Source organism: Amblyomma americanum, chromosome 5 (assembly GCF_052857255.1).
Source record: "Amblyomma americanum isolate KBUSLIRL-KWMA chromosome 5, ASM5285725v1, whole genome shotgun sequence".
Taxonomy (NCBI): Eukaryota; Metazoa; Arthropoda; class Arachnida; order Ixodida; family Ixodidae; genus Amblyomma; species Amblyomma americanum.
Window position 1 is genome coordinate 15796352 of NC_135501.1, and position 27624 is coordinate 15823975.

Consider the following 27624-nt stretch of genomic DNA (forward strand, 5'->3'; position numbering starts at 1 on the left):
GTGTCCTGGAGCAAACATCTCCAGTGAACTATATTGTTGAGCCCCTCACGCCGTCAACCGATCTCAAACGCCGCGGCCGTGAGACTGTATATGTCCAGCGCCTCAAGAGATACTACGACCCCGCTGTCTTGTCCGCACGTTAAGTCGCCAGGATTGCTCCTCTTCTGTCCGGGGGCCATTGTAAAGAAGACGACGAGCATATGCGCAAGCCGCATGGTCATCGCCTGGTGCATGCTCCTGGCTCCATTGTAAAGGAGACGACGAGCATATGCGCGAGCTGCATGGTCATCGCCTGGCACACGCTCTCGGCTGGACTAGCTGACCCGCTGTTGGCCCTGCTCCCGTTAGGAAGCTTCTCAGAATAAACGTCACCTTATATTCACTAATATTAATACTGAAATCCCCTCCACAAGAAAACCTGAGGTTATTAGTACAAATGTACTCAAGTAGTGACTCAAAAAAAAGGTAAGAAATTTAGAACATTTCCACTTGGAGGCCTGTACACGACTGACAGCGTTTCATGTTTTTCTTTGAGGGTTAAGATTTCAGTGTCTTCAGTACTTTTTGTAAACTCTGGTACAATTTCGTAGTCAAAAACTGACCTAGTGTAAATGGCAACACTACCTCCTATCCGATTAGGACGATTAAGAAAGTGAGTGGTGTATTCATTAAGGTGGAGCATCGTAGAAGTTTCTTTGTACCAGGTTTCTGTCAACATAATAGGGCTAAACTGAAAATTAAATTAACTAAAAAAATTCATAATATCCTCATTCTCGTTAACAGCTGATCGGGCACTTATGTGAAGGAGAGAATTCTGCAAAAGGTTTTCTGAAGTGAATCGACTGTGGAAAAGCGAACTCTTGATATTCCATTTGGTTAAGCCGAGGTAGTGCTGATAAGTGATTCAGCAGATATTGGCGAGGTCATGTTCATTCTTTATCTGAATTGGATCTGTGTCGTCCGCCTTTTTAGCAAAGATCTTTCCATTCCAGCACCACGCCGACTTCCACTCGTTTTCACGTTTGCGCTTGATTGTCATAGCAAGTAGCCTTTTCATAGTTGGGCAAAGATGCTCGTTCACATATATTGGCGCGCTTTTTTCGAGCCCTACGTCCTTGTTAGTGAACATTGTTTTTTTCCTTGTCTCAGTACTGCATTACGTTTTGTGCGAGATTTGAACTGAACAATGATGTTCGTCTTATTGGAATCGCGGGTCGGTACTCGGTGGCAGCTCTCGATATCAGCAAGTGAAATGGGTTCACTGGTAGCGTCTCCGATTTTCGTAACGAGCTTCGCTACATCTTCATCTTCTTCCTGCACGACACCCTGTATCTCGATGTTCGCATTACGTGAATATTGCTCTTGACTAACGGGGCGTGTCTCGTTTTCTTGGACCTTTTGTTCGAGGGTTGCAAGTTTCAGCCGAAGCATGTCATTCTCTTCTGCTAACTTATTACTTTTCGCAGCTTCATTCTGCAGTTTCGCCTGCAGTTCCTCAATTGTCTCACTGACAAAGCTCACGTCTTTAGTCATCTGTGTTTGTTCACCCCTGAGCTCACGGATTTCATTGCGCAAACTTCTCTCGACCGACTCCTTTGTTGTCTTTATTTCATGTTTAAGTTCATCTTTTAGTTTCTGAAGTTCAACGCGCATTTCATTTTTCATCTTCGCCAGCTCCTTTGACATCTTTCAAAGCAACAGTCAATATAGCGCAAATTGGCAGTGGCGACAATGGCGTACACAAAATTAGAAACACGGCTTTTGTGCCGTTGGCACTAACCTGCAGAGATACAGAAGAATGTTCAGTGATGATGCTAGCCCAGCGTCTCCACTGCCAAGTGACAGCGCCCCGTTGGTGGCGGTTCTTTTATAGCCGCTATCGGCCCACGACGTGTTGATGCGCAGATCCCACGCGCAGGGGACGGACGCACACGCACTTGCCGCTTGGTTGGCTTGCTTCTTCCCAGGAGCGTGGGAATACGATGCACTCGACTATTCTGCAGAGACACAGAAGAATGTTCAATGATGATGCTAGCCCAGCGTCGCCATTGCCAAATGACACTGGATAACGCCCAGTTAAAACCAGGCTTTATATTGAAGCTCAAGTCACTTGGAGGGACTTCAGCAGATATTGACATATTCAGAGCATACTTCGAATCTCTCAGGTACATTCCGACACTAGCGTAATTTTTAAATAGGTCTTGCAGATGGTTACAGCATTTACCAGCACTTTATACTGCCGCGCAATCACTTCTTTCACCCTGCCGTTCCGCCTCATCTTGTTCATTACGCCCTCAATGACAATTTTTTCTCTCTTTGTTCAAATTTATCTTTGCCTTTTGCCCTGCTCCTCTCGCCATCGCTTTCAGGAGCACTTGTATTTCGTATTCCTTTCTAGCCCCCTTTCTATCATGCTTTCTATATTTACTCTTTTTTATAATTTTTTCCAGCCATTTTGTTCCGACATGCCGAATAATCCCTTAGCTCAGTTTTTCAGGGGAACATAGCCACTCATACCTAGCCACCTGTCCGAGCTGGACACAGAGCCTTTCGAGCCCATGCCCACTATCTCTCTACACTCCACACACCAGGATTACTTTCTACTGAGCTGGCCTTTTCATTTCACAGTTTTGCAGGTCAACCGGTCAATCAAATTTAGCAGCCATCATGTCTGGACAAGATTCACTCTCCGCATCCAAGCACCATTCCCAGTACCCACCCTCCTCTCTCTCACGGCATCTTCTTCCTCCGAAGGGTTACCCTATTGAATCCTCGCCAATGATGAACGCTTTCCCCAAACGAAGACAAGTCCGCTTGTCAAAACGTTGGCAAGCACCCTGGGGCTTTATATTCCTTGTTCACTTTGTGAGGACTGCCAAGGTAGAGACGAAGGTGGTGCCCTCTCTGAGTAGCCCCGACGCCAGGAGCTTTATCACTTAGGTCGCGTAGAACTGTTTTCGGTTTCCTTAGTCTGTGTCTTCTCGTCTATCTTCTGTTCGCGCTGTTCCACCCACCATGAACTGTTACCAACTAGCCCAACTTTCCATCCTTCTTCCTTAGAAATGTTGTGGTGCCATAAGGGTCGCAGCTTTGAGTTGTGTGTAGCAACTGAGTCGCTTGCTGGGAGTTGAATTATGGGAGACTCAGCCTTATACGGTTAGCAGCCGTACAGTACTCTTAACGGTTGTGCCTTTGAGCTCCGCTCCTTTCGTCCGTAATAAGCCTGACTCTTGCCTCCTGCTTGTGGTTGTGATAGCTCTTTGGCGAGCGCAATTACCCTAAATAAATACAGGGCATTGTTTTGAGAGTCAATTTATAGGAATCATTAACAGGAAAGGGTTGGCAGCGACAAGGGCATCGTAGAAAATTACTGATAGCATTTTTTTTACGTGGCACCTACCTTCAAAGTTGCGCCCATCGAGAGCAGTACACCGAAGATTTCCCAACTATAAACTCTATCTGCGTAAACGTCGTCGCATATTTGGATTGAAGTTTTGGTTTGGTGTATAAAAATGCAACCCTAAAGTTTTAAATAACTACTCACTCCCGCCCTCTCCTCGTCATGTTGGAGCAATTGTAGGCAGAATAAGCAAGGATAATCCTACCTGTAGCATGCAACAACTCAGCTCTACTCGTCATCATCGTCGTTATCCCACTCATCTGCGACACAGTGCTTTGATTGAAATACAGCTGCTTTCATCATCATCATCAGCCTGACTACACCCGCTGCGGGACAAAGGCCTCTCCCATTCCTCTCAATTAATCCTATCCTTTGCGAGCTGCAGCCACCCTATCCCCAAAAACTTCTTAATCTTATCCGCCCACCTAGCCTTCTGCCGCCCCCTGCTACGTTTGCCTTCTCTTGGAGTACAATTTGTTCTCCTTAAAGGGGCTCTGAAAGGGGCTCTAATAAAGTTGCGGTATGCCTGGGATGTTAAAGCACGCCGCTTCATGAACATTAACCAGGAAGAATTTTTTCATGCGCTTTGCAGAAACACAGTTATCTGTAGTCAAAATTTGAATTTCAGCGTTTTCGCGCTTTTCCCTCTCCTCTCGTGACATTTTGCACACTGGAAGGTCGGCGCTTTTCCGGCGGCCCACCTCCGGGGGAGAGCTTCCTGACCTGCCGGAGCTACGCGGCTTATTGGCCGCGGCCTTGGTCAAGCCAAGTCATAGTCAAATTTATTTTTCTCCGAGAGGAAGAAAGGGGGCAACGGAAAAAAGCTGCGCATGCGCAGCTTGACGAAGCCCGGCCCCCTTGGGTACAGTTCAGCAGAAATTCAAGAAAAATAAACAAATGACGCTCAATGCGGCAACAAGCATTGTACAAGATATTACATATGGACGACAATGTCAGGGTTTTATACATGAGGTGCAAAAAGTAAGCGGCTGACATAATACAATGCACGTGGTACAGCGCGTAGTTGCAGCAATATGTAAGCAAAAATGTCGTTAGCTGCACGATATAAAGAAAAAAAAAACGGCCGTGGCTTAGCTTGGTTATGCCTGGTGATTGCGAAGCAAAATACTGTTGAATTCACGCGTTGCCGTCTCAAACTCCTTTACTCTTCTCGCATGTTCTTCACGTCGTTATACTGCAATGTGTCCTTCGGGTTGAGTCGGGCCAGCCTAGGTGAGAGATTTCTCCTGTCTTTTCTTCGAACGCTCTTGTCTCTGCTGGGGCGTTTCTTCTTCACGCTGTTTTCTTCGCTTTTCGTTTTCCTTCTCTCGAAACGCACGTTCCTTCTCGAGCCGCTGCTGCCGCTGTTCCGGGATTTCTTGGACACGCCTCTGCCGTTTAGTCGCGTTCCAGCTTTCTGAACTAGTAAAAGGAGACTCACTATCGGGCAAACTCATAATTTCTTCCTTTGCTCCTGCTGTTTCCACAGAGGAGGTTGCACGTTGGAGCCGAGCTGCATACTGGGCACGCCGCTTAGAAAGTCGTTCTTCTCGTTCTTCTTCCGTCTCCGTAGCTCGCTGATGCTTCCTCTTTGCCTTCTGCCGAGCTGCCTCGTTCGTAGGCACCATCGTAACATCTGGCTGTATGACTGCCTTGGCGAGAGGAGCGGAGCTGTTTTATACAGCTGGTGTTACGTCAATTTGACCATAGCGCCCCTGGTGAGAGGAGCGGGAGAGTTAGGCCGCCGTTGGTGGCTACCGCCTCGCCTCGCGACGGCGTGAGATGGGGCCCCGTTTTTACACAGCTGTTGTGACGTCGCGCAGCGAGGTCACGCTAAAGGTGAATGGTGCCTACCACCGCCTCGCCACGGAGCGGGCTGAAGTGCGACCTAAAGTAGTATTGCTTCGCAATAAAAGGAAGGGATATAAAATCAGACAGGTGGGCAATAGCTCAGCGGAGGATACGAAATGAAGCCAGAGACAATGGTGAGGGTATTAAGAGAAAGCGGATGCATTACGATTTAATTTTTTGAAAAGTGAGTTCAGTTCAGTTCAGTTCAGTTTATTTCCTTAAAGACCCCAATTCAGGGGTATTACATAAGGGGTGGGGCTACGGATATAACATGAGGTTCTAGTCTAACATCATCTGCGTTATCTCCTGGTGGAATCTTGATGGACAGGTAATGGCGGCGACTTGGTGGGGAAGGCCGTTCCAGTCAGATGCTGCTCGGGCAAAAAACGAGGCCGAGAATGTAGTAGTACGGGAGCGTGGACGGACAACTTGGAGCGGATGACCAGTGCGCTGAGATATGTGCATGCGGCGTACGATGTAGGGTGCTTCGTGCAATGAACCGTTGAAGAATTTGTGAAAAAGGCAGAGGCTAGCAATGCGCCGGCGATGGGAAAGAAGCGACAAGTTAATTTCAGCTTTCAAAGACGATACACTGATGTCGTATGAGTATGCGGAATGAATGAATCTAACAGCGCGATTTTGAACTCTTTCGAGGTTAGCCTTCAGATAGTTTTGATGGGGATCCCAGATGGCTGATGCATATTCAAGTTTAGGCCTTATCAGTGACGTATATGCTAGTGATTTCAAGTCTTTTGGTGCATCACGGATGTGGCGTTTGAGGAAACCTAGTTTTTTGTTGGCCGATGAAATGATGTTGACAATGTGCGCATTCCAGGATAGGTTAGTTGATAGTGTGATGCCTAGGTACTTAAATGTTAGCACAGATTCTATTGGTAGGTTGTCTATTGTGTAAGTAGAACGAAAAGGTCTAGGACTTCGGGTGAATGACATGAGCTTGCATTTGTTAGGGTTAAGAGTCATTAACCACTGATCGCACCATTCTTGTACACTGTTAAGGTCAGTCTGAAGAGCGTGTTGGTCTGGGATGTTAGTTACTGTACGATAAATGACACAGTCGTCAGCAAACAAGCGGATTGAGGAAGATACATGCAAGGGTGAATCGTTAATGTACATTAAGAAAAGAAGGGGACCCAGGACGGATCCTTGTGGAACGCCTGAGGTTACGGGTAGGGGGCTAGACGACTGGCTGTTTATGAGCACAGATTGAGTACGATTAGTAAGAAACTGTTCTAACCATCTTAAGACATGAGGGTGTAAATTTAGGAGGGAAAGTTTTAGCAGCAAGAGTCGGTGGGATACTTTATCGAATGCTTTAGCATAATCTAAAAATAGAGCGTCAGTCTGGATGTTACAGTCAAGGTTTGCATGCAGGTCATGTAGAAAAAGTGCCAACTGTGTTTCACATGAAAATCCTTTCCTAAATCCATGTTGTGAATGATGAAAGAAGTTGCTAGTATCTAAGAAGTTCATGATTTGTGAGTATATGACATGTTCCATGATCTTGCACGGCACGCTGGTTAGCGAGATGGGACGATAATTCAAAGGGGAATTTTTATTACCTGATTTGTAGACGGGAACGACCTTTCCCACCTTCCAGTCGTGAGGCAAAATACCTGTAGACAATGACTGCAAAAATATGAGGCACAAAAATTTTGCAGAGGTATGTTTGATATTCTTTAACACTTTCGAGTTGATTTCGTCGATGCCGGCCGATGATGAGAGTTTAATATTTTCAATTTGGGAAACAATACCACCAACAGAGAAGGTTATGGCCGGCATGTTATTCGTTATGTGTCTGGGAAGGGTAGACGCAGAAAGTATGCCGGTATCCTTAGTGAATACAGATGCAAATGCGCGATTGAATACGGCAGCACTGTCAGCATCTGCGATTATTTCATCACATTCGTTAGTGAGAATAACTTCACGGGGCTGTTGCGGGTGTATTATTTTCCAAAATTTTTCTGGGCTGTGACGTAGGATGTTAGGCAAATCATTTCGGAAAAAGGAGTGTTTTGCGTCGCGGGTGGCTGCTAGATAAGCTTTTTAGGCTGCGTAGTATTTATTCCATGCTGAAGTGCTCGGCCTATGCTTGGCTGCGCGGAAAAGTCATTTTTTCTTATTTTCTATTCGTTTTATGGACCTGTAATTGTATTTGTATTTATGGACCTGTATTTGTATTCTGTATTTGTATCAACACCAACGCGACTGAGTGCGTTCGAGACGACGGCGATGTGGTACGATAAAGATTGATTGCCATATGTTGTGCGGCAGAAACTTTCGAGCCATGAATTATTGTGTCTGGTGTTATGGCTATGACTGCGCGTGTCAAGGTTGAATAGCTGAAGAAAATAGTGATTATTAGTGCGAGCAGCAGTCTTGTACTGGCAAAGTAGGCGGAACGAATACATGGTTTCAATTGGAAGTATGCGATAGGATGCGAAGTATGCGGACGTATGATCACGGTATGAAATATTCGCAATGGCTCGAATTGCGCGTTTTTGACATATTTTTAGTTTATGAATGTTTTCTTTGGAAATAGTCGCCCATACAAGATGACAGTAATTAAGTGCAGATAAAAATAAGGCGTTGTACACCATCCTTTTTACTTTTGTAGGTAATATATGCCGATTCCTGCTCAATATTCCCGCGATTTTGTTTAATTTGTAGCACACGTGTTCAATGTGCTTATCCCAGGTTTGGTTTTCTGAGAAAAAGACTCCAAGTGATTTAACGTGCGTTCGTTTATCAATTTCATCATTTGCTAGAAATAGCTTTTCTGTGGCAGTGACAGTGGTGTTTCTTGCACGAAAAAGTATTGCTTGAGTCTTTTTTGCATTAATTCTCAGGAAGTTATTTTCGGATCAACGCTTAACAAACTGTAGTGCTATATTTGCTGTGTGTATCAAATTGTTTGGGTTATCTCTGGTAATGAAGAGCGCGGTATCATCTGCATATCCGATTCATTGTACCTCGCTTATAGTGGAAAAGATGTCATTTATGTAAAGAACAAATAGGAGGGGACCGAGAATACTGCCTTGAGGGACACCGGAAGTAAGTTTTTTGACGCTGGAGTTTTTATTATTATGGCTAACATACTGAGAGCGGTGTTGACAATACAGTGCACTGATTGAGCAAGTTGATCTCCTTTCCTGGGAAGGTGTTTCGGAGCCCCTTTAAGCACGAGCGGTTATCTTGCCTTCGCACTACATGCCTGGCGCAAGCCTATTTCTTCCTCTTGATTTTGACTAGGATGTCATTAACCCGCGTTTGTTCCCTCACCCACTCTACCCGCTTCCTGTCTCTTAACGTTACACCTATCATTTTTATTACCATGGCTCACTCCGTTGTCCTTAATTTAAGTTGAACCCTTCTCGTTAGGCTCCACCTTTCTGCCCCGTAGGTGAGTACCGGTAAGATACAGCTCTTGTACTGTTTTCTCCTGATGTATATTGGTGAACTGCCAGTCATGATCTGAGAGAAGCTGCAATTTGCGCTCTTATCCTTCTAGTTAATTCCCTCTCATGACTGGGATCAGCTGTCGCTACCTGCCCTAAATGAGCGTATTACTGTACCCCTTCCAGAACCTCGCTGCCCATTGTGAACTGTTTTTCCTTTCTAGACTGTTGAACATTACTTTGGATTGCTGCATGTTAATTTTGAGACCCACCTTCCTGCTGTCACTGTCTAACTCATTGAACATGATTTGCAGTTCTCCTCCAGAGTGCCTCAGAAAGGCAATGTCATCAGCGAATCACAGATTAATTAGGTATTTTCCATTAACAGTTCAATGAACAAATCAATTAACAGCTACTTTATCTCGTCCTTAATTTCACCTGCCTAGATGCCCCTGTATTTGACTGAATCCAGGCGCTTTTATGAAAATGAAACCCTTTCGCGGTGTCGAATTTGGCTGAGTGAAGTATCGAAACTAAAGGACTGGAAAAATAACTTTACCGGGCACAACGATAAACCTATAAGATAGAGCAGACAACGCAACGCCTTGAGCGTTGTGTTCTCTGGAGTCCTTGGCTTTCCTTTGCGGTTGTTGCTCACTCAGAAAATTCGCAAGAAGACTTTTGTAACGCCCGTGCAGATAATGAGAGTGCTCCTCTTTGAAGCCAAGTGATTTAGAAACGGTTGTGGTAAGTGAAATGTGTGCAGTCAGTTGGGTAGATGATCTGCGACCTCGATCGAAAGGCGTGCTCTATGATTCTACCCGAGTGAGCGCGACACTGTTGGAGAGTATAGATTCTGCTGTGATGACAGTTCAGTGAGCGCGTTTTCTGTGTGTCTGCTGTGTTCTGTGCCATTTTTTTTCGCTGCCCTTTTATAATTCAAATTTTAGTTTAAGCGACGCATGCATCAACTTGATTTTTGATACATTCATGGTGTTCAGCCAGGTACCGAACACTGTTTTCGATTACGTTTAAACCGCCATCTAGCATGGAGCGGAAGGAATCTGTAGGGCTGTGGAAATGACAGCCGCGCAAAACAAAATCTGGTCTAGAAGGCGCAGATGGATTGAGGCCGTCAAAAGCAGCATTAGAATTATTACGAGCAACCTGAGACGTTCAAGTGCCGCATGTGTGGATCTACGCACGGTCCGCAAAGTTGTCCTAAATTTGGCGAGATTTGCAGGAAATGTCAAGGAGAGAATTATTCTGCTGCACGTTGCAACGTGAATAAGCAAGTATAGGAAGTCAGGAGCAGCGAAGACTGCGAAGCGGAATTTGATATTTTTTATGTATGTGTCAACAGGATTGGAAGAGCGCCTGACCGTGGCTGGGTAGTCCGAGCGAAAGTAGGGGACACGACGCTAGCCTTGAAAGTGGACACAGGATCGCACGCCAACCTGCTGCCATTTTCCGTCTACTAGAAGCGGACCCGCGAATACCGTTGGCTAAAAGCAACTGCATCCTACGGGCTTACAGCGTCATCAAACACCTCGGTGTCAAGACTACCAAGGTGCCTGCCGGTAGCAAGGAGGTAGAGATCAATTTATTCGTTGTGAAGAAGGAGCGACAGGCCATACTTGGACTGCAAGCGAGCAAAATGCTTGAACTGTTCTCACGCACCATAAACGACGTGGGAATGAGCAGCAGCAAGGAAGTGGTTCAACAATTTCGACAACTTTTTTCTGGGACTGTATGTATTCAGCGGCGATACCGTATGGTTCTTCGAGATGGCTCCGTGCCAGTCGTCCCGACAACCCGCCGTCAGCCCCTTTCTTTGCGGGAGCCTCTGCGCGAAGGACTTGACCGCGTGGTCAAAGTTGGCATTATAGCCAAGAAAAATCAGCCGACGGACTGGATGAGTGCTCGGATGATTGTTAAAAAAAGGACGGTAAACTACGATTCTGCTTGGACCCGAGGAAAATTAGCGATAGTCTAAAGCGCGAGCATTACGATATGCGTGTCGAGAAGACATGGAATCGGAACTAGCGGGAGCACGTTTCTTCACGCACCTTGACCCGAATTCGGGGTTTGACCAGAATCCGCTGCATGATGAAACATCAAAAATATGCACGTTCGCGACTACTTTTGGTCGCCACCGATTCCTGAGGCTGCCTCACGGTGTAGCATCCGCTCCACAAGTGTTTCAGAAGACTCTTAGTAAAATCTTTGAGACGCTGCCAGGAGTAAGAGTGTACGTTGAAGATGTCATCGTGTGGGGGGCCACAAGACAAGAGCAAGATGAGAGGCTGCGAGCGGTGCTGCAAGGAGCACAGAAAGCTGGCCTAGCATTTAATGCACAGAAATGCAGCATTGGCGTGCTCAAGTTTCTTTTCCTTGGAGGCCCGTGTGCTGTGCGATGTCAGTGCACGTAAAAGAACCCCAGGTGGTCGAAATATCCGGAGTCCTTCACTACGGCGTCCCTCATAGCCTGAGTTGCTTTGGGACGTTAAACCCCCTAAACCATAAACAAACCATTTTCCTTGGCGACGTTATTACGGGAGGTGGCGTACGCCCCAACCCCATCCTGGTAAGCTCGTTGCTGAGTATGCCACCGCCGGCTGACAAGCAAGCAGTGCAGCGTATGATCGGCGTTGTTAACTTTTTTTGCGCAATTATTACCATCACTTACAGACCAAGCACGCTTCGAGACTTGATCAAGTAAGATCACATCTTTGAATGGACTTAAACCACGCTAAAGTTTAGAAACTGATTTGCGACAGTCTCAGCAAAAATCCTGTACTGGCGATCTTCGATCCTAAAAGGATTACGAAGATAATATTCGATGCTTTTCAAACTGGAATAGGTTCCGCTCTTTGACAACGTCACGAGGGGTTTTGGAAACCTATTGCTCATGCCTCGCGCATCCTAACGGATGCGGTGCGAAGGTACTCGCAGAGAGAAAAACAGGCTATGGCTGTCGTGTTCGGCTGCGAAAAGTTCCATCATTTTGTATACGGACGCAATGTTGTGCTAGAGACAGACCATCGGCCCCTAATCGATATCTGGGGAAAGCAAATTGGAGAGATGCCGCCCATATTGCAGCGATGTTTTCTTTGTTTGCTCAGATACAACTACAAGCTGCAATTTGTTCCAGCAAAATGCTTGGTTGTCGCTGGCATGCTGTCTCGAACGTCCGTCGAAAACCCAGACTACGGCAACACCTAGGATGACGTGGAAGTTCCCGCTCTAAGTGTTCTTTTATCACTTGTAAGCGAAGCAACTTTAAAGCGTTTGAAAAAAGAAACTAATAAGGACGACTACTTGAGACAAGACGTCTACTGCTTGCAAAGCAATCCTCCAGTCCTTGGAAGGCTAAAGCCCTTTGAAAGTGAACTATTTGTCGTCAGAAGTGTGTTGCTGAAGGTATGCAAGGCCATAATACAGTCAAGCATGCGCCCTGATCAACTTCGAAGAATTCACGAAGTCCACCTTTTAATAAATAAATGTAAATCTCGAGCGCGTAACTTACCGTTTTGGCTTGACCTTAACGCGGACATTGAAGCCTTCATTAAAAGGTTCGCAGTTTGTCAGAAGTACGCGTATCGACCACAAAGTGAGCCGTTCATGGTTCGCGTACTGCCGGAACATGCATGATACCGAGTCGGTGTAGATACTTTTCAGTGGGCCGGAAAATTGCACCTTTGTGTCTTTGATGCGTTATCCAACTTTCGAGAAGTAGAATTTTTACGGAACACAACGACGGCCAGAGTTGTGACAACATTTCGCGCAGTGTTTGCAAGGTATGCATTGTTGATTGGGGTCTGCACAGACAATGGACAATAGTTTGGGAGTCATGAGTTTGCCTTGTTCGCGAAGAATTATAGCTTCAAACACATCACGTCCAGCCCGCGGTTTCTCCGGTCAAATCGCCTAACAGAGAAAGGCGTCCAGATGTGGAAGTTTCGGAATGCCGTACCCTTCCCTGGCCGGTGAGGTGCTCCGTGGAGAAGCAGGAAAGCGGACGCTTTCCTCCTTCCTCACGGGCGAGTAGCCAGAGGGTAAGCTTGAGAGCGCTGCGTCGCCTCCTTCCTCAAATCGGTCGCAAGCGCGCACCGCCAGGCGTAGCCGGAGCGACCGCTGGTTGGCCGAAAGTGACAACGGCCAGGTGCGCCGAGATCGGCGGTTACCGGCCGTGGGCGGAGAAAGACTTCAGCGAGCCGCAAACGCGAGAGAACGTAATGTAAATACCTCAGATCTTCCCGCACATACCGGACCTTGGAATTCGGGGCCTAGACCTTAAAGGAGGCTCAACAACCTAGTAAGAATCCCCACACAGGTTATAAAGAGAATTTAAAAAAAGTCCTCCGAGATGAATGATGACTTCTGGCTTGGATTGATCAGTTACAGGAGCACTCTGCTAGAAGACGGCCTGTCACCTGGAGAGTTACTTCAGGGGCGGCGACTTCGATCGCCGCTCCCAAATTTCAACGAAGTTCCAAGCAAGTCGGTAAGAAAGCATAAACAGTACCGATCCTCAAGCCGTTGTGGTCCTCGGCTCGAAGAAGGCCAGGTTGTTAGAGTACGAGGAGATTGTTGGTCACCCAAAGCCAGGGATCTTAAAACAACTCCTCAACAGGTTGCCACCGAAGATGTCGTGTTTTGATACGCAACCGACAAAACCTCAAGGCGACAGCGAGCCTTTCAACATTATACCTAGTGATGACGACATGTCAGATGACTGCTGCGAGAACGAGGTACCTTGCCAAGTCCAACCATGTGCTCGAAGCACGACCACAACTACAGACTCGACACCGACACCAGTGCCGAGAAGATCCCACAGCGAAAGAAGAGCACCGCAGCAACTGGAATATGTCAACGACTTTGTGCAGGTTCCGTGATATAACTCGAAACCATCTGAACTGTATGAAGATATCTGTCCATGTGAACAGTGTTGCAAAATGAGTGGTTTCTGTTTGTCATTTGAAAGAAAGGGAGATGTATAATGTATGCTAGGCGAGTGCGACGCGGTCCGGCGTTCTGTGTAAGCCGAGTGCGACGCGTGCTCGCGTTCTATGTCTGCGGCGCGCATGCTCGGAACTTGCATGCCCTTCCCCCTTGCGGATATTAAACGAGCACGAATAAACGCCGCGTCGGCGTTCATGTGCTGAACTGGTCCCGACTGTTACGCTGCCGACACAACCAATGATACACCATCTGCTGTCGCTCTCCCCGGTCGCACTTGCAACTTACCTCTCCAGTGACAGTGAACAGGGCCTTTCCACCTCTCCACTCTGCCATCTGCAAACATTAGCAGGTGCTTAACGGAATAATGGCGCAGATCAAGTGACAGGACAGCAAGAGAGTACAAACACACACCAACTTGACACAGACCACAGACCAACTTGCCCAATCCTTTACGCTTCTTAGCAGGTGGCAGCTTGCAGGGCTTTACAGGACACATAACGGCTATATCGCTAGTTTTCCGCCGATGCCAGCCCGCGAAAAATTCCCTACCCTAACTTTTCCACCGGCAACCTCACTGGTGTCGCCCTCCCCTCTCGCACTTGCAACTTCCCTCTGCAGTGAAAGTGGATAGAGCCTTTCCCTCTCTCCACTATGCCATCTGCAAACCATAGCACGTGGCAGCTTTCAGTGCTTTACAGGACACATAACGGCTTTATCGCTAGTTTTCCGTCAAGTGCCATCCCGCGAAAAATTCCTTACCCTAACTGTTTCACCGGCATCCCCTCTGGTGTCGCCCTCCGCTCTCGCACTTGCAGCTTCCCTCTGCAGTGAAAGCAGACAGATAATTTCTTTCTCTCCACTCCGCCATCTGCAAGCCATGGTACGTGGCAGCTTGCAGGGCTTCTACAGACAACATAACGGTTTTTCGCTAGGGACCCACCGAGTGCCAGTCACCGAAAAATTACCTCCCTTCAGCTTGCCACCCGCAACCCGCTTGCTGTCGCCCTCCCCTGTCGCACTTGCATCTTCCCTCTCCAGTTAACGTGGACAGGAGGTTTCCCTCTCTCAACTCTGCCATCTGCAAACCATGGTGGGTGGCAGCTTGCAGGGATTCTACAGGCAATATAACGGCTTTTTGCTCGTGATTCACCGAGTGCCAGTGCCCGAAAAATTCCCTCTCTTCAGTTGGCCACCCGCAGCCCGCCCGATGTCGCCCTCCCCAATCGAACTTGCAACTTCCCTCTCCAATGAACATGGAAAGGGTATTTCCCTCTCTCCATTCTGCCATCTGCAAACCATGGTAGGTGTTAGCTTGCAGGGCTTCAACAGGCAACAGAACGGTTTTTCGCTGGTGATCCACCGAGTGCCAATGCCCAAAATATTCCCTCTCTTGAGTTCGCCACCCGCAACCCGCCCTATGTCGCCCTCCCTTCTCGCACTAGCAACTTCCCTCTCCACTGAAAGTGTACAGTGGATTTCCCTCTCTCCACTCTGCCATCTGCAAACCAAGGTAGGTGTTAGCTTGCAGGGCTCCTACAGGCAACATAACGGGTTTTCGCTGCTGATCCACCGAGTGCAATGCGTAAAATATTGCCTCTCTTGAGTTCGCCACCCGCATCCCGCCCGATGTCGCCCTCCCTTCTCGCACTAGAAACTTCCCTCTCCTGTGAAAGTGTACAGTGGATTTCCCTCTCTCCACTCTGCCATCTGCAAACCATGGTAGGTGTTAGCTTGCAGGGCTTCTACAGGCAACATAACGGGTTTTCGCTGCTGATCCACCGAGTGCAATGCGTAAAATATTGCCTCTCTTGAGTTCGCAACCCGCATCCCGCCCGATGTCGCCCTCCCTTCTCGCACTAGAAACTTCCCTCTCCAGTGAAAGTGTACAGTGGATTTCCCTCTCTCCACTCTGCCATCTGCAAACCAAGGTAGGTGTTAGCTTGCAGGGCTTCTACAGGCAACATAACGGGTTTTCGCTGCTGATCCACCGAGTGCAATGCGTAAAATATTGCCTCTCTTGAGTTCGCCACCCGCATCCCGCCCGATGTCGCCCTCCCTTCTCGCACTAGAAACTTCCCTCTCCAGTGAAAGTGTACAGTGGATTCCCCTCTCTCCACTCTGCCATCTGCAAACCAAGGTAGGTGTTAGCTTGCAGGGCTTCTACAGGCAACATAACGGGTTTTCGCTGCTGATCCACCGAGTGCAATGCGTAAAATATTGCCTCTCTTGAGTTCGCAACCCGCAACCCGCCCGATGTCGCCCTTTCTTCTTTCACTTGCAACTTGCCACTCCAGTGAAAGTGTACAATGGATTTCCCTTTCTCCACTCTAGCATCTGCAAACCATGGTGGTGTTAGCTTGCAGGGCTTCTACAGGCAACATACCGGTTTTTCGCTGCTGATCCACCGAGTGCCAGTGCCCAAAACATTCCCTCTCTTTGGTTGGTCACCCGCAACGCGCCCGATGTCGCCCTCCCTTCTCGCAATAGCAACTTCCCTCTCCACTGAAAGTGTACAGTGGATTTCCCTCTCTCCACTCTGCCATTTGCAAACCAAGGTAGGTGTTAGCTTGCAGGGCTTCTACAGGCAACATAACGGGTTTTCGCTGCTGATCCACCGAGTGCAATGCGTAAAATATTCCCTCTTGAGTTCGCCACCCGCAACTCATCCGATGTCGCCCTCCCTTCTCTCACTTGCAACTTCCCACTCCAGTGAAAGTGTACAATGGATTTCCCTTTCTCCACTCTGCCATCTGCAAACCATGGTAGGTGTTAGCTTGCAGAGCTTCTACAGGCAACATAACGGGTTTTCGCTGCTGATCCACCGAGTGCAATGCGTAAAATATTGCCTCTCTTGAGTTCGCCACCCGCATCCCGCCCGATGTCGCCCTCCCTTCTCGCACTAGAAACTTCCCTCTCCAGTGAAAGTGTACAGTGGATTCCCCTCTCTCCACTCTGCCATCTGCAAACCAAGGTAGGTGTTAGCTTGCAGGGCTTCTACAGGCAACATAACGGGTTTTCGCTGCTGATCCACCGAGTGCAATGCGTAAAATATTGCCTCTCTTGAGTTCGCAACCCGCAACCCGCCCGATGTCGCCCTTTCTTCTTTCACTTGCAACTTGCCACTCCAGTGAAAGTGTACAATGGATTTCCCTTTCTCCACTCTGCCATCTGCAAACCATGGTAGGTGTTAGCTTGCAGGGCATCTACAGGCAACATAACGGGTTTTCGCTGCTGATCCACCGAGTGCAATGCGTTAAATGTTCCCTCTCTTGAGTTGACCACCCGCCACCCGCCCTATGTCGCCCTCCCTTCTCGCACTAGCAACTTCCCACTCCAGTGAAAGTGTACAATGGATTTCCCTTTCTCCACTCTGCTATCTGCAAACCAAGGTGGGTGTTAGCTTGCAGGGCTTCTACAGGCAACATAACGGGTTTTTGCTGCTGATCCACCGAGTGCAATGCGTAAAATATTCCCTCTCTTGAGTTCGCCACCCGCAACCCGCCCGATGTCGCCCTCCCTTCTCGCAATAGCAACTTCCCTCTCCACTGAAAGTGTACAGTGGATTTCCCTCTCTCCACTCTGCCATCTGCAAACCAAGGTAGGTGTTAGCTTGCAGGGCTTCTACAGGCAACATAACGGGTTTTCGCTGCTGATCCAACGAGTGCAATGCGTAAAATATTGCCTCTCTTGAGTTCGCCACCCGCATCCCGCCCGATGTCGCCCTCCCTTCTCGCACAAGCAACTTCCCTCTCCAGTGAAAGTGTACAATGGATTTCCCTTTCTCCACTCTGCCATCTGCAAACCATGGTAGGTGTTAGCTTGCAGGGCTTCTACAGGCAACATAACGGGTTTTCGCTGCTGATCCACCGAGTGCAATGCGTAAAATATTGCCTCTCTTGAGTTCGCCACCCGCAACCCGCCCGATGTCGCCCTCCCTTCTCGCACTAGCAAATTCCCTCTCCAGTGAAAGTGTACAGTGGATTTCCCTCTCTCCACTCTGCCATCTGCAAACCATGGTAGGTGTTAGCTTTCAGGGCATCTACAGGCAACATAACGGGGTTTCGCTGCTGATCCACCGAGTGCAATGCGTTAAATGTTCCCTCTCTTGAGTTGACCACCCGCCACCCGCCCTATGTCGCCCTCCCTTCTCGCAATAGCAACTTCCCTCTCCACTGAAAGTGTACAGTGGATTTCCCTCTCTCCACTCTGCCATCTGCAAACCAAGGTAGGTGTTAGCTTGAAGGGCTTCTACAGGCAACATAACGGGTTTTCGCTGCTGATCCACCGAGTGCAATGCGTAAAATATTGCCTCTCTTGAGTTCGCCACCCGCATCCCGCCCGATGTCGCCCTCCCTTCTCGCACTAGCAACTTCCCTCTCCTGTGAAAGTGTACAATGGATTTCCCTTTCTCCGCTCTGCCATCTGCAAACCATGGTAGGTGTTAGCTTGCAGGGCTTTTACAGGCAACATACCGGTTTTTCGCTGCTGATCCACCGAGTGCAATGCGTAAAATATTCCCTCTCTTGAGTTCGCCACCCGCAACCCGCCCGATGTCGCCCTCCCTTCTCGCACTAGCAACTTCCCTCTCCAGTGAAAATTTACAGCGGATTTCCCTCTCTCCACTCTGCCATCTGCAAACCATGGTAGGCGTTAGCTTGCAGGGCTTCTACAGGCAACATAACGGGTTTTCGCTTCTGATACACCGAGTGCAATGCGTAAAATATTCCCTCTCTTGAGTTCGCCACCCGCAACCCACCCGATGTCGCCCTCCCTTCTCTCACTTGCAACTTCCCACTCCAGTGGAAGTGTACAATGGATTTCCCTTTCTCCACTCTGCCATCTGCAAACCATGGTAGGTGTAGCTTGTAGGGCTTCTACAGGCAACATAACGGGTTTTCGCTGCTGATCCACCGAGAGCAATGCGTAAAATATTGCCTCTCTTGAGTTCGCCACCCGCAGCCCGCCCTATGTCGCTCTCCCTTCTCGAACTAGCAACTTCCTTCTCCAGTGAAAGTGTACAGTGGATTTCCCTCTCTCCACTCTGCCATCTGCAAACCATGGTAGGTGTTAGCTTGCAGGGCTTCTACAGGCAACATAACGGGTTTTCTCTGCTGATCCACCGAGTGCAATGCGTAAAATATTGCCTCTCTTGAGTTGGCCACCCGCAACCCGCCCTATGTCGCCCTCCCTTCTCTCACTTCCAAATTCCCACTCCAGTGAAAGTGTACAATGGATTTCCCTTTCTCCACTCTGCCATCTGCAAACCATGGCAGGTGTTAGCTTGCAGGGCTTCTACAGGCAACATAAAGGGTTTTCGCTGCTGATCCACCGAGTGCAATGCGTAAAATATTGCCTCTCTTGAGTTCGCCACCCGCATCCCGCCCGATGTCGCCCTCCCTTCTCGCACTAGCAACTTCCCTCTCCTGTGAAAGTGTACAATGGATTTCCCTTTCTCCGCTCTGCCATCTGCAAACCATGGTAGGTGTTAGCTTGCAGGGCTTTTACAGGCAACATACCGGTTTTTCGCTGCTGATCCACCGAGTGCAATGCGTAAAATATTCCCTCTCTTGAGTTCGCCGCCCGATGTCGCCCTCCCTTCTCGCAATAGCAACTTCCCTCTCCACTGAAAGTGTACAGTGGATTTCCCTCTCTCCACTCTGCCATCTGCAAACCAAGGTAGGTGTTAGCTTGAAGGGCTTCTACAGGCAACATAACGGGTTTTCGCTGCTGATCCACCGAGTGCAATGCGTAAAATATTGCCTCTCTTGAGTTCGCCACCCGCATCCCGCCCGATGTCGCCCTCCCTTCTCGCACTAGCAACTTCCCTCTCCTGTGAAAGTGTACAATGGATTTCCCTTTCTCCGCTCTGCCATCTGCAAACCATGGTAGGTGTTAGCTTGCAGGGCTTTTACAGGCAACATACCGGTTTTTCGCTGCTGATCCACCGAGTGCAATGCGTAAAATATTCCCTCTCTTGAGTTCGCCACCCGCAACCCGCCCGATGTCGCCCTCCCTTCTCGCACTAGCAACTTCCCTCTCCAGTGAAAATTTACAGTGGATTTCCCTCTCTCCACTCTGCCATCTGCAAACCATGGTAGGCGTTAGCTTGCAGGGCTTCTACAGGCAACATAACGGGTTTTCGCTTCTGATACACCGAGTGCAATGCGTAAAATATTCCCTCTCTTGAGTTCGCCACCCGCAACCCACCCGATGTCGCCCTCCCTTCTCTCACTTGCAACTTCCCACTCCAGTGGAAGTGTACAATGGATTTCCCTTTCTCCACTCTGCCATCTGCAAACCATGGTAGGTGTAGCTTGTAGGGCTTCTACAGGCAACATAACGGGTTTTCGCTGCTGATCCACCGAGTGCAATGCGTAAAATATTGCCTCTCTTGAGTTCGCCACCCGCAGCCCGCCCTATGTCGCTCTCCCTTCTCGAACTAGCAACTTCCTTCTCCAGTGAAAGTGTACAGTGGATTTCCCTCTCTCCACTCTGCCATCTGCAAACCATGGTAGGTGTTAGCTTGCAGGGCTTCTACAGGCAACATAACGGGTTTTCTCTGCTGATCCACCGAGTGCAATGCGTAAAATATTGCCTCTCTTGAGTTGGCCACCCGCAACCCGCCCTATGTCGCCCTCCCTTCTCTCACTTCCAAATTCCCACTCCAGTGAAAGTGTACAATGGATTTCCCTTTCTCCACTCTGCCATCTGCAAACCATGGCAGGTGTTAGCTTGCAGGGCTTCTACAGGCAACATAAAGGGTTTTCGCTGCTGATCCACCGAGTGCAATGCGTAAAATATTGCCTCTCTTGAGTTCGCCACCCGCATCCCGCCCGATGTCGCCCTCCCTTCTCGCACTAGCAACTTCCCTCTCCTGTGAAAGTGTACAATGGATTTCCCTTTCTCCGCTCTGCCATCTGCAAACCATGGTAGGTGTTAGCTTGCAGGGCTTTTACAGGCAACATACCGGTTTTTCGCTGCTGATCCACCGAGTGCAATGCGTAAAATATTCCCTCTCTTGAGTTCGCCACCCGCAACCCGCCCGATGTCGCCCTCCCTTCTCGCACTAGCAACTTCCCTCTCCAGTGAAAATTTACAGTGGATTTCCCTCTCTCCACTCTGCCATCTGCAAACCATGGTAGGCGTTAGCTTGCAGGGCTTCTACAGGCAACATAACGGGTTTTCGCTTCTGATACACCGAGTGCAATGCGTAAAATATTCCCTCTCTTGAGTTCGCCACCCGCAACCCACCCGATGTCGCCCTCCCTTCTCTCACTTGCAACTTCCCACTCCAGTGGAAGTGTACAATGGATTTCCCTTTCTCCACTCTGCCATCTGCAAACCATGGTAGGTGTAGCTTGTAGGGCTTCTACAGGCAACATAACGGGTTTTCGCTGCTGATCCACCGAGTGCAATGCGTAAAATATTGCCTCTCTTGAGTTCGCCACCCGCAGCCCGCCCTATGTCGCTCTCCCTTCTCGAACTAGCAACTTCCTTCTCCAGTGAAAGTGTACAGTGGATTTCCCTCTCTCCACTCTGCCATCTGCAAACCATGGTAGGTGTTAGCTTGCAGGGCTTCTACAGGCAACATAACGGGTTTTCTCTGCTGATCCACCGAGTGCAATGCGTAAAATATTGCCTCTCTTGAGTTGGCCACCCGCAACCCGCCCTATGTCGCCCTCCCTTCTCTCACTTCCAAATTCCCACTCCAGTGAAAGTGTACAATGGATTTCCCTTTCTCCACTCTGCCATCTGCAAACCATGGCAGGTGTTAGCTTGCAGGGCTTCTACAGGCAACATAAAGGGTTTTCGCTGCTGATCCACCGAGTGCAATGCGTAAAATATTCCCTCTCTTGAGTTGGCCACCCGCAACCCGCCCTATGTCGCCCTCCCTTCTCGCACTAGCAACTTCCCACTCCAGTGAAAGTGTACAATGGATTTCCCTTTCTCCACTCTGCCATCTGCAAACCAAGGTAGGTGTTAGCTTGCAGGGCTTCTACAGGCAACATAACGGGTTTTCGCTGCTGATCCACCGAGTGCAATGCGTAAAATATTGCCTCTCTTGAGTTCGCCACCCGCATCCCGCCCGATGTCGCCCTCTCTTCTCTCACTTGCAACTTCCCACTCGAGTGAAAGTGTACAATGGATTTCCCTTTCTTTACTCTGCCATCTGCAAACCATGGTAGGTGTAGCTTGTAGGGCTTCTACAGGCAACATAACGGGTTTTCGCTGCTGATCCACCGAGTGCAATGCGTAAAATATTGCCTCTCTTGAGTTCGCCACCCGCAGCCCGCCCTATGTCGCTCTCCCTTCTCGAACTAGCAACTTCCTTCTCCAGTGAAAGTGTACAGTGGATTTCTCTCTCTCCACTCTGCCATCTGCAAACCATGGTAGGTGTTAGCTTGCAGGGCTTCTACAGGCAACATAACGGGTTTTCTCTGCTGATCCACCGAGTGCAATGCGTAAAATATTGCCTCTCTTGAGTTGGCCACCCGCAACCCGCCCTATGTCGCCCTCCCTTCTCTCACTTCCCAATTCCCACTCCAGTGAAAGTGTACAATGGATTTCCCTTTCTCCACTCTGCCATCTGCAAACCATGGCAGGTGTTAGCTTGCAGGGCTTCTACAGGCAACATAAAGGGTTTTCGCTGCTGATCCACCGAGTGCAATGCGTAAAATATTCCCTCTCTTGAGTTGGCCACCCGCAACCCGCCCTATGTCGCCCTCCCTTCTCGCACTAGCAACTTCCCACTCCAGTGAAAGTGTACAATGGATTTCCCTTTCTCCACTCTGCCATCTGCAAACCAAGGTAGGTGTTAGCTTGCAGGGCTTCTACAGGCAACATAACGGGTTTTCGCTGCTGATCCACCGAGTGCAATGCGTAAAATATTGCCTCTCTTGAGTTCGCCACCCGCATCCCGCCCGATGTCGCCCTCTCTTCTCTCACTTGCAACTTCCCACTCCAGTGAAAGTGTACAATGGATTTCCCTTTCTTTACTCTGCCATCTGCAAACCATGGTATGTGTTAGCTTGCAGGGCTTCTACAGGCAACATAACGGGTTTTCGCTGCTGATCCACCGAGTGCAATGAGTAAAATATTCCCTCTCTTGAGTTCGCCACCCGCAACCCACCCGATGTCGCCCTCCCTTCTCTCACTTGCAACTTCCCACTCCAGTGAAAGTGTACAATGGATTTCCCTTTCTCCACTCTGCCATCTGCAAACCATGGTAAGTGTAGCTTGTAGGGCTTCTACAGGCAACATAACGGGTTTTCGCTGCTGATCCACCGAGTGCAATGCGTAAAATATTGCCTCTCTTGAGTTCGCCACCCGCAGCCCGCCCGATGTCGCCCTCCCTTCTCTCACTTGCAATTTCCCTCTCCAGTGAAAGTGTACAGTGGATTTCCCTCTCTCCACTCTGCTATCTGCAAACCATGGTAGGTGTTAGCTTGCAGTGCTTCTACAGGCAACATAACGGGTTTTCGCTGCTGATCCACCGAGTGCCAGTGCCCAAAACATTCCCTCTCTTTCGTTGGTCAGCCGTAACGCGCCCGATGTCGCCCTCCCCTCTCGAACTTGCAACTTCCCTCTCCAGTGAAAGTGTACAATGGATTTCCCTCTCTCCACTCTACCATCTGTAAACCATGGTGGCTGTTAGCGTGCAGGGCTTCTACAGGCAACTTAACGGTATTTACTCTGGTGTTCCACCGAGTGCCAGTGCCTAAAATATTCACTATTTTAAGTTGGGCACCCGCAACCCACCCCATGTCGCCCTCCCTTCTCGCACTTGCAATTTCCCTCTCCAGTGAAACTGTACAATGGATTTCTCTTTCTCCACTCTGCCATCTGCAAACCATAGTAGGTGTTAGCTTGCAGGGCTTCTACAGGCAACATAACGGGTTTTCGCTGCTTATCCACCGAGTGCAATGCGTAAAATATTCCGTCTCTTGAGTTCGCCACCCGCAACCCGCCCGATGTCGCCCTCCCTTCTCTCACTTGCAACTTTCCACTCCACTGAAAGTGTACAGTGGATTTCCCTCTCTCCACACTGCCATCTGCAAACCATGGTAGGTGTTAGCTTGCAGGGCTTCTACAGGCAACATAACGAGTTTTCGCTGCTGATCCACCGAGTGCAATGCGTAAAATATTGCCTCTCTTGAGTTCGCCACCGCAACCCGCCCGATGTTGCCCTCCGTTCTCGCACTAGCAAATTCCCTCTCCAGTGAAAGTGTACAGTGGATTTCCCTCTCTCCACACTGCCATCTGCAAACCATGGTAGGTGTTAGCTTGCAGGGCTTCTCAGGCAACATAACGGGTTTTCGCTGCTGATCCACCGAGTGCAATGCGTTAAATATTCCCTCTCTTGAGTTGACCACCCGCCACCCGCCCTATGTCGCCCTCCCTTCTCGCACTAGCAACTTCCCAATCCAGTGAAAGTGTACAATGGATTTCCCTTTCTCCACTCTGCCATCTGCAAACCAAGGTAGGTGTTAGCTTGCAGGGCTTCTACAGGCAACATAACGGGTTTTTGCTGCTGATCCACCGAGTGCAAAGCGTAAAATATTCCCTCTCTTGAGTTCGCCACCCGCAACCCGCCCGATGTCGCCCTCCCTTCTCGCACTAGCAACTTCCCTCTCCACTGAAAGTGTAAAGTGGATTTCCCTCTCTCCACTCTGCCATCTGCAAACCAAGGTAGGTGTTAGCTTGCAGGGCTTCTACAGGCAACATAACGGGTTTTCGCTGCTGATCCACCGAGTGCAATGCGTAAAATATTGCCTCTCTTGAGTTCGCCACCCGCATCCCGCCCGATGTCGCCCTCCCTTCTCGCACTAGCAACTTCCCTCTCCAGTGAAAGTGTACAATGGATTTCCCTTTCTCCACTCTGCCATCTGCAAACCATGGTAGGTGTTAGCTTGCAGGGCTTCTACAGGAAACATAACGGGTTTTCGCTGCTGATCCACCGAGTGCAATGCGTAAAATATTGCCTCTCTTGAGTTCGCCACCCGCAACCCGCCCGATGTCGCCCTCCCTTCTCGCACTAGCAAATTCCCTCTCCAGTGAAAGTGTACAGTGGATTTCCCTCTCTCCACTCTGCCATCTGCAAACCATGGTAGGTGTTAGCTTTCAGGGCATCTACAGGCAACATAACGGGTTTTCGCTGCTGATCCACCGAGTGCAATGCGTTAAATGGTCCCTCTCTTGAGTTGACCACCCGCCACCCGCCCTATGTCGCCCTCCCTTCTCGCACTAGCAACTTCCCACTCCAGTGAAAGTGTACGATGGATTTCTCTTTCTCCACTCTGCTATCTGCAAACCAAGGTGGGTGTTAGCTTGCAGGGCTTCTACAGGCAACATAACGGGTTTTTGCTGCTGATCCACCGAGTGCAATGCGTAAAATATTCCCTCTCTTGAGTTCGCCGCCCGCAACCCGCCCGATGTCGCCCTCCCTTCTCTCACTTGCAACTTCCCACTCCAGTGGAAGTGTACAATGGATTTCCCTTTCTCCACTCTGCCATCTGCAAACCATGGTAGGTGTAGCTTGTAGGGCTTCTACAGGCAACATAACGGGTTTTCGCTGCTGATCCACCGAGTGCAATGCGTAAAATATTGCCTCTCTTGAGTTCGCCACCCGCAGCCCGCCCTATGTCGCTCTCCCTTCTCGAACTAGCAACTTCCTTCTCCAGTGAAAGTGTACAGTGGATTTCCCTCTCTCCACTCTGCCATCTGCAAACCATGGTAGGTGTTAGCTTGCAGGGCTTCTACAGGCAACATAACGGGTTTTCTCTGCTGATCCACCGAGTGCAATGCGTAAAATATTGCCTCTCTTGAGTTGGCCACCCGCAACCCACCCTATGTCGCCCTCCCTTCTCTCACTTACAAATTCCCACTCCAGTGAAAGTGTACAATGGATTTCCCTTTCTCCACTCTGCCATCTGCAAACCATGGCAGGTGTTAGCTTGCAGGGCTTCTACAGGCAACATAAAGGGTTTTCGCTGCTGATCCACCGAGTGCAATGCGTAAAATATTCCCTCTCTTGAGTTGGCCACCCGCAACCCGCCCTATGTCGCCCTCCCTTCTCGCACTAGCAACTTCCCACTCCAGTGAAAGTGTACAATGGATTTCCCTTTCTCCACTCTGCCATCTGCAAACCAAGGTAGGTGTTAGCTTGCAGGGCTTCTACAGGCAACATAACGGGTTTTCGCTGCTGATCCACCGAGTGCAATGCGTAAAATATTGCCTCTCTTGAGTTCGCCACCCGCATCCCGCCCGATGTCGCCCTCTCTTCTCTCACTTGCAACTTCCCACTCCAGTGAAAGTGTACAATGGATTTCCCTTTCTTTACTCTGCCATCTGCAAACCATGGTATGTGTTAGGTTGCAGGGCTTCTACAGGCAACATAACGGGTTTTCGCTGCTGATCCACCGAGTGCAATGAGTAAAATATTCCCTCTCTTGAGTTCGCCACCCGCAACCCACCCGATGTCGCCCTCCCTTCTCTCACTTGCAACTTCCCACTCCAGTGAAAGTGTACAATGGATTTCCCTTTCTCCACTCTGCCATCTGCAAACCATGGTAGGTGTTAGCTTGCAGTGCTTCTACAGGCAACATAACGGGTTTTCGCTGCTGATCCACCGAGTGCCAGTGCCCAAAACATTCCCTCTCTTTCGTTGGTCAGCCGTAACGCGCCCGATGTCGCCCTCCCCTCTCGAACTTGCAACTTCCCTCTCCAGTGAAAGTGTACAATGGATTTCCCTCTCTCCACTCTACCATCTGTAAACCGTGGTGGCTGTTAGCGTGCAGGGCTTCTACAGGCAACTTAACGGTATTTACTCTGGTGTTCCACCGAGTGCCAGTGCCTAAAATATTCACTCTTTTGAGTTGGGCACCCGCTACCCACCCCATGTCGCCCTCCCTTCTCGCACTTGCAATTTCCCTCTCCAGTGAAACTGTACAATGGATTTCTCTTTCTCCACTCTGCCATCTGCAAACCATAGTAGGTGTTAGCTTGCAGGGCTTCTACAGGCAACATAACGGGTTTTCGCTGCTTATCCACCGAGTGCAATGCGTAAAATATTCCGTCTCTTGAGTTCGCCACCCGCAACCCGCCCGATGTCGCCCTCCCTTCTCTCACTTGCAACTTTCCACTCCACTGAAAGTGTACAGTGGATTTCCCTCTCTCCACACTGCCATCTGCAAACCATGGTAGGTGTTAGCTTGCAGGGCTTCTACAGGCAACATAACGAGTTTTCGCTGCTGATCCACCGAGTGCAATGCGTAAAATATTGCCTCTCTTGAGTTCGCCACCGCAACCCGCCCGATGTTGCCCTCCCTTCTCGCACTAGCAAATTCCCTCTCCAGTGAAAGTGTACAGTGGATTTCCCTCTCTCCACACTGCCATCTGCAAACCATGGTAGGTGTTAGCTTGCAGGGCTTCTCAGGCAACATAACGGGTTTTCGCTGCTGATCCACCGAGTGCAATGCGTTAAATATTCCCTCTCTTGAGTTGACAACCCGCAACCCGCCCTATGTCGCCCTCCCTTCTCGCACTAGCAACTTCCCAATCCAGTGAAAGTGTACAATGGATTTCCCTTTCTCCACTCTGCCATCTGCAAACCAAGGTAGGTGTTAGCTTGCAGGGCTTCTACAGGCAACATAACGGGTTTTTGCTGCTGATCCACCGAGTGCAAAGCGTAAAATATTCCCTCTCTTGAGTTCGCCACCCGCAACCCGCCCGATGTCACCCTCCCTTCTCGCAGTAGCAACTTCCCTCTCCACTGAAAGTGTAAAGTGGATTTCCCTCTCTCCACTCTGCCATCTGCAAACCAAGGTAGGTGTTAGCTTGCAGGGCTTCTACAGGCAACATAACGGGTTTTCGCTGCTGATCCACCGAGTGCAATGCGTAAAATATTGCCTCTCTTGAGTTCGCCACAAGCATCCCGCCCGATGTCGCCCTCCCTTCTCGCACTATAAACTTCCCTCTCCAGTGAAACTGTAC

At 49.3% G+C, this 27624-nt stretch overlaps 1 protein-coding gene across 2 annotated transcripts in view; it reads right to left on the reverse strand.

The window, feature by feature from the left end:
• Window positions 1–27624, reverse strand: part of LOC144132305 (uncharacterized) — a 241606-nt gene that overhangs the window by 81596 nt on the left and 132386 nt on the right. For both annotated transcript variants that reach the window (XM_077664617.1, XM_077664616.1), the window contains exon 2: window positions 1781–1997. In XM_077664617.1, coding sequence (XP_077520743.1) covers window positions 1877–1997 — 121 coding nt within the window. In that variant the 3' untranslated portion in view covers window positions 1781–1876. The remainder of the gene's footprint in view (window positions 1–1780; window positions 1998–27624) is intronic.